The 6,263-nt window shown below is 41.6% G+C and overlaps 1 protein-coding gene across 1 annotated transcript; it reads right to left on the bottom strand.

Annotated features, from left to right (window-relative positions):
- Nucleotides 1–850: 850 nt before the first annotated feature.
- On the bottom strand, nt 851–5,801 carry emx2 (empty spiracles homeobox 2). Its single transcript, XM_031737939.2, has 3 exons — nt 5,098–5,801; nt 3,675–3,859; nt 851–2,174 (listed from the first exon to the last, which is right to left on the bottom strand). Exons 1-3 carry the CDS (start codon nt 5,486–5,488, stop codon nt 2,007–2,009), a joined length of 744 nt encoding a protein of 247 aa, XP_031593799.1. The 5' UTR covers nt 5,489–5,801; the 3' UTR covers nt 851–2,006.
- Between the last annotated feature and the right edge of the window lie 462 nt (nt 5,802–6,263).

Raw genomic sequence — 6,263 nt, 5'->3', positions numbered from 1 at the left:
ATATGCCATGCCCCCCCCCCCTCCTTCCTAACCCAAACCACAAAAACACCACTTTTTACTTTATGAAACAATTAAACAAACACGTGCACCTCCGCGAGAAACACCGAAGTTAGGTTTGCTATGCTGTTCGCGAGGAAACAAACAAAAACCATCATAATCTAGTTTCAATTTGTTAAGATTTCTTTCTGCTTTCGTGGTTTTGTTGTTTTGTTTGTTTGTGTTTAAGTGAGAAATCATTTCCTGCATCTCTGTCTCTTTTTTAATGCGCTCACGGGCTCCAAAAAAGAAGTCCTGTAATGTTTCCGCTCGGTCCAAAGCAGCAGCTTGCAGCATGACTGGAGCCTAAAAGACAAGATTTTAAACAAAGATCCCATTTTTTGCGGCACATTGCAACCTTCCCTTATCGCGTCGTGAGGGGTAGTCAGATTGTACTAAATTATGTCCAACCAAGCCCCCCTTGGATCCGTGGATTAAGAGATTAAAGTGGACCACTGGGCAATGCATCCCCTTTCCCCCCCTCATATTACTCGCATGATAATTGCCCAAACTGATTTGCACTTTCACAAAAGCTTGTAGGGACTCTTTGTAGCCGGAGCGGAGCAGACGCTGCAGCTCCTGGAGGAAAAAAAATGCTTTCTGTGTCAGACTGAGAAACAAATGCAGGGCTGAGGAAAACAAATTACATGCTGCAGAATTTTTCCTCTCTTTGTTTTTTAAATCATCCTATAAACGCCACATCAGCGCGCCTCGCTGTGCGCCAAATGATTGCGCATTTCCAAAAAAAGAAAAAAGAAAGAAAACCATTAAGGTTGCTCTGCGTAATCAAAAGTCTATACTTTTACTGCGCGCGACATATTGATAAAACTTTATTGACAAAATATTGACAATTACATACTTCTTGGAAGTATACTTTGTGTTAAAATTGTAGCAAACTTAACACAAACACAAAAAAGTATTTACATTCTGTAAAAGCGGGTTTAACAGAAACATTAACTTTGTTTTAGCATTTCTGTACATGGAATAACGCTCAGTGCTTTTTTTTATTTTTGCTCTCTCTCCTCTCTTTGTCAATTCTTGCTTTTTAGTCCTTCGTTTCAACTTTCACTGGAGGGTCAAGTCCTGACAGAAGGCTGTGTGGGGGCCACAGCGACACATTGGTAAAGCTTTAGGTTAAAGGAATGTCCTGATACCTTCCCTTTAAGTACTTTGTCTGTGGTCTGATTCACTTATTTTTTAATTTTTTTATAGAAAGATGTCATTTTTTTCATCGAAATTCCACTTTTCTTTCCTTAAAAAAAATTAAAAATAAACACCATAACGCAGCACCGCTACTTCATATGTTTTCACAATCACTTTTACACGAGAATCATTAATTAAAGACTGCACACATTGTAAAAAGGAAGAAGCACGACATCTCTCAGTTTGAAAATAGAGTTGGAAACAAAACTGATTATTCCTCTTTTTTGTTGTTGTTGTTTCTGTTTTTCCTTGGTTTGCGAAAACTCGTCAAATTAATAACAGCTACCAGGAAAAAAGAAGAAAAAAAAAAACTAGACCATGCATTTCAAGTTTTACAAAAAAAAAAGCAGTTTGGTGTTTTGGTATATCTTACGTGGAAACGATTTTTTTTTTTTTGTTTAAAAAAATAAGAGGAGGAAAAAATAATAATAAAAGCCTTCTGAAGTGCAAACGTCCAATGTGAATTGGAGAAAAATATAATTAGGTGTTGGTTGTAGGTGGGGGAGGGTGGGGGAAGGGGGGTAGTAGTGGTGGTTGGTGCGAGAAAGGGTTCAGGTAGGTGGACTGAGACACTGTCGGTCACATTTCCCTGGGTCACTCGGACTGACAGACCCGCGTGGTGACAGCAGTGTCAGTCGGGCTTGTCTCACCCTCAGCTGCCGATCTCCGGAGATCTGAAATGTGACATTGGCTTTGTACCCTCTCACTTGTCTCTACACGGCATCCTGTATCCATGTCCTCCTTCATTCAGGCGCATAGTCTTTATTTTAATCGTCCGAAGTGACATCAATTTCCTCCGGGCTCGCCTGTTTAGTCGCCAGTCTCCACCGGTTTATGTGATGCGATCCTTTCTTCTTCTGCTGAGACTCCGAGCCCTCCTCTTCCAACTTCTGTCTCTTGAACTTCGTCCGTCGGTTCTGAAACCACACTTTTACCTGCAGAGAGAAGGGGGGGAAGAAACCAGAGAGGGAGAGAGAGAACAAACCCGTATCAGTATCACGAGATAAACCGCGATTGGCCAGTGCGTAAAACCAAGCGTGAATAGGATAGCAGGGCTAAAAACAAGCAGAGAGTTCAGCAGAAATAACAATAATTTTTTAAAAAGGCAAAATGTGACCTGCACCTAAGGAAACAGCCGCCAGAAAAAACAAACATCAATTATAGTTCCAGTACAGCACGAATACATGCCATTAAAAATCATGTCATTGTTAATTACTCCAATTATTCTTATTAACTCACATAAAAAAGAGCGACTTCCGCCTTAAAAAGGTCAACCCCCACTTCTATTAACAATATAACAGGACAGAGTCTTTTCCACATCACGCCTTAAAATTATGGGGAGAAAAAAACAGGAAAATGAGACAAGGAGTTGTGACACAAATAGAATATTTTATTAAATAAGGTTCACTATTGTTGTAATGCGCGGAGAAACTTTGACGCCATACCCAAAGTAGGTCAGAAATTTATTTTCTTTTTTTTTAGATTTTATTTTAAAACAAAAATGTCAGCATGTGGATGTCAAGAGAAATAAATGTCTCTGAGGCACGTTTAACATATATGTCCACACGCTCCTCTAAGTGGATTTGTCAATAATCGGTACCGTAGGGGGAATTAACAACATCTAAATCGATAAATTATCTGTTCCTGTTTTGTCGCTGTGCAGCCCTTTCAGCTCTTTAATGGCAACCGAGGTGCGTTTAATAAGCCTTCAGTGGGCTAATTGAAGTAGGTGACGGTTCATTTCTCCCTTCAGCTCCTCCAAAAGGCCCCGCCGTCTAAAGGAGACACAGCGGACAAAAGACAGCAGGCTGATGGGCTCAAACAGCATCTTAAATATGGCAGGGGGAATTCACTGAACCCGCCTCGCTCTTTGTATCTCCTACCCTATAAAATGGTTAACTGGTTAATTTGCCCTCCATTTTGAAAAGGCAACATTCTCTCCCCCCCCACCCCAAAACAAAGTAATTCAACCCCCTCCTGGAATGAGGTTAGGCCTACACAATGACGGTGGACTGGCTCCAGCAGAAAGCCTCTGTCTTCAAATGACAACGTGGAAACGGTGTGCCACCTGATAATTTCGCGTTATTGTTTGGCAAATGATAAGCAAATGATAACACCCCGCTTTAGTGCCGCGCGTAAATACGCACACGTTTTACAGGCCTGATTGAAGGCTCCATGACGCACGTTAAAAAAAAATAAAATAAACAAACACCTAAAAAGTAACACACCGTCCTCCAGGACAAGCACCACAACACAGTCAGCTTTTATAATAATCTCTCGAACCACTGTAAAATGAAAGTGGGGATTTCCTAAAAGCCAAAAACACGACACGACGCGCTGAGAAGCAGCATTGAAACAAAAAACACACACACAAAGTGAGAGCAGGTGAGTGGAGAGAGAGGGCGGAATGTCGAGTAAAATCCTGTGCTTCTTACCTGAGTTTCTGTGAGGCTAAGGCTGTGGGCGAGCTGCTTTCTTTCTGCTCCCACCACATAATGGTTTTTCTCGAACGCGTGTTCGAGCCGCAGGAGTTGCGAAGGTGAAAAAGCTGTCCGGATTCTTTTGGGCTTTCTGGCCAGCGCGTTGTGCAAAAGGAAGCTCTCTGGACTCGTTTCATTACCTAGAAGCGAGCAGAAAGCGAGGATCCTCAGTGACTTATTCAAATATATATGTATATTTTATAAGATGTTAACTATTCCATAAGAAACAACAGGCCTGGGCGCAGCTAGAGGACTGCAGTCTCCTGAGGGACTATAAAAGAGGACGATAATAAAGTCCAAATAGAAGCTGGACATTAGTCAATAAAAAGCCACACGCCGTGTTTATGAAAGTGTGTGTGTGTTTAAATTAATCATTATTGAAGGTTTCTTCTTTTAATATCTGTCAGTCCTTCCGTGTGAAGAGAAGAGGGAAACAAATAAAGCAGACGTATAATCCTGGACTTAATTAAATTAGCTCTTTGTGAACAAAATGTAAATCGACAACACCCAAAACCACCTTAGAAATTAAACTGAAAATACATTCAAGGAAAATAAAAAATAAAAATAAAAAATAGTGCTGTCACTTGCAGGAAAAACAAACCAAACCAAACCAAATCAAACAAATAAAAATAATATTCAGTAATAATATTATTAATAATAACAGTCACATAAAAATACCACAAATTCATCCCCCGAAATCAACAATGGTAAAGTTCTCAGGCCAAACCAACTTAAACAATAAATTTACAATTTACTCATATTTTGTCTAATGTCAGGTTCAGAAATTTAGGAACAGCATAATCATATAATTACACGTTTAGCTCAAATAAAAATTTATGTATTTATTTAAAAAACAAAACTAAAAAAACTAAAAACTAAAAAACCTGCTGTAACAGGTCTTTAAACCGCAGACTAGCGAAATGCATTCATTGCGTTTCTGGATATAGATCATGCGCTATATATAACCTGCAGACTACCGGTGTACAAACATGTCAGAATTTCTACTCTTTAAAAAAACAACAAACGTGAACACATACTCCAAAGCTGCAGGCGTCCTCACAAGCCCAGCCACAAATATTTCTTTGCTACAGATTATTTTTCTTTCTCCAAAATCGAAGAAATTCGTTACGAGGTCATTTCTTTTTACAGCTGCGACACCTTTAAAACTAGTTTTGGCACTTAACGACGCTTCTCTTTAAAACTGTTCTGCTACAGCTTCAAATATGTATTTATATATATTTTTACACCACCTTGCTCTCAGCTTAACACAGTCTAAAAAAACAAAACAAAAATGAAATAATAACAAAAAAGAAAATGCTACAGTCCGTAGTTGTTCGTGCGTAAAACTCATCCAAAGTCGAACACTTTGACAACTTACCTTGAAACCTGTGACCCAAGTACCTATATCTGTGTAATAACCAGGGGTAGAAAGTTGAGGGGTCTCTTTGCTGGCTGGCAAAAAGCGGGTGCGGACTGTGTGAGGATGAAAGCGGGTGAGCGGCCAGAGCGTGCGGCGGGGCCACCGGATGCACTGGAACGGTAGAGTTTGGCGGATGAGAGACCGCCTCGGCAAAAACCAAGTCCGGGTTAGAGTAGACGCCCCTGCCGCCGGAGTGAAAGCCGTTCAGAAATGGGTTCATCTGGCCGGAGTTTGCATAGCTGAGAGCCGCTGGCCTGATGGGCTCCTCGGTGCGGGACGCCGGTACCGGATTATCCTTCGCCACTAAAGACTCTATAGTAAAACACCTCTTGGGTGTAGGTTGAAACATGGTCTGATAGTCCAGATTCCCCAGTTTAGGTTAAAGTTGTCGTAGGCGCTCTTGCTTGAAAAATACTCCACACCCAAGGAAAAAAGGGGGAAAGTTTCTGCGCAGTAAACAAGTTAGGAAAGGGCGGCGGGCAGTGTCGAAGAAGCCAAAAAATAAAAAGTGCTCGGCTACTCCCAGACTAATCCATGGATGTGATCGTTTTCCTCGCCGGCTTCGTGCAGGCAGATTTGTTAGTTCATGAGCCTAATTAGCGCTGCAGCCCCATAAACAGCTTCCTCTGAAGGCTGTAATGGCATGGTGATTGGTCGCTGCCGCTGCTGCTCGCCTTAAGGTGGAGAAGGGGGAAGACGCTTAAAAAGTGCGTCAATGGGAAGCAGGGGCGCGGAGAGGCGGACTCGAACGCGCAACACGGAACGGATTCGTTCAGAGAAGAGCCCCCCGCGTGCACGCACACATGCCCGCACGCGCACATGTAGACACACAGACACATGCATCCACTCGTGGGCACATATCTCCAGGACATTTAACACATTCAACTAACCAGTAGAAAAGGTAGCCTGCTTATTTGCATTTACTGTCTACGACAGGTTCGGGCAGATTTTTAAAGTGAGTGTGTGTTTGTGTGTGTGTGTGCTGTTACTACTAGAGGTGATTACTTTAAAATATGCAAAAACAATGTGGCGGCAGCACATCAGCTCTGTTTGACTCTCTTTTTGGGATGCTAATGGAATGGAATAAATGGAATTTTTCAGCAGCCGCTTATTTGCGCAATTAG

This window comes from Oreochromis aureus, linkage group 13, assembly GCF_013358895.1.
Source record: "Oreochromis aureus strain Israel breed Guangdong linkage group 13, ZZ_aureus, whole genome shotgun sequence".
NCBI lineage: Eukaryota > Metazoa > Chordata > Actinopteri > Cichliformes > Cichlidae > Oreochromis > Oreochromis aureus.
The sequence above is the reverse complement of the archived record's forward strand: the minus strand, read 5'-3'. Positions and strand labels throughout refer to the sequence as shown.

Coding starts and splice junctions, on each gene's coding strand:
- emx2 (XM_031737939.2), bottom strand. CDS start 5,488: ATGTTTCAACCTACACCCAAGAGGTGTTTTACTATAGAGTCTTTAGTG. Junction 3,860..5,097: donor CTTGGGTCACAGGTTTCAAG/GTAAGTTGTCAA, acceptor GCTCGCTTCTAG/GTAATGAAACGAGTCCAGAG. Junction 2,175..3,674: donor TTAGCCTCACAGAAACTCAG/GTAAGAAGCACA, acceptor TTCTCTCTGCAG/GTAAAAGTGTGGTTTCAGAA.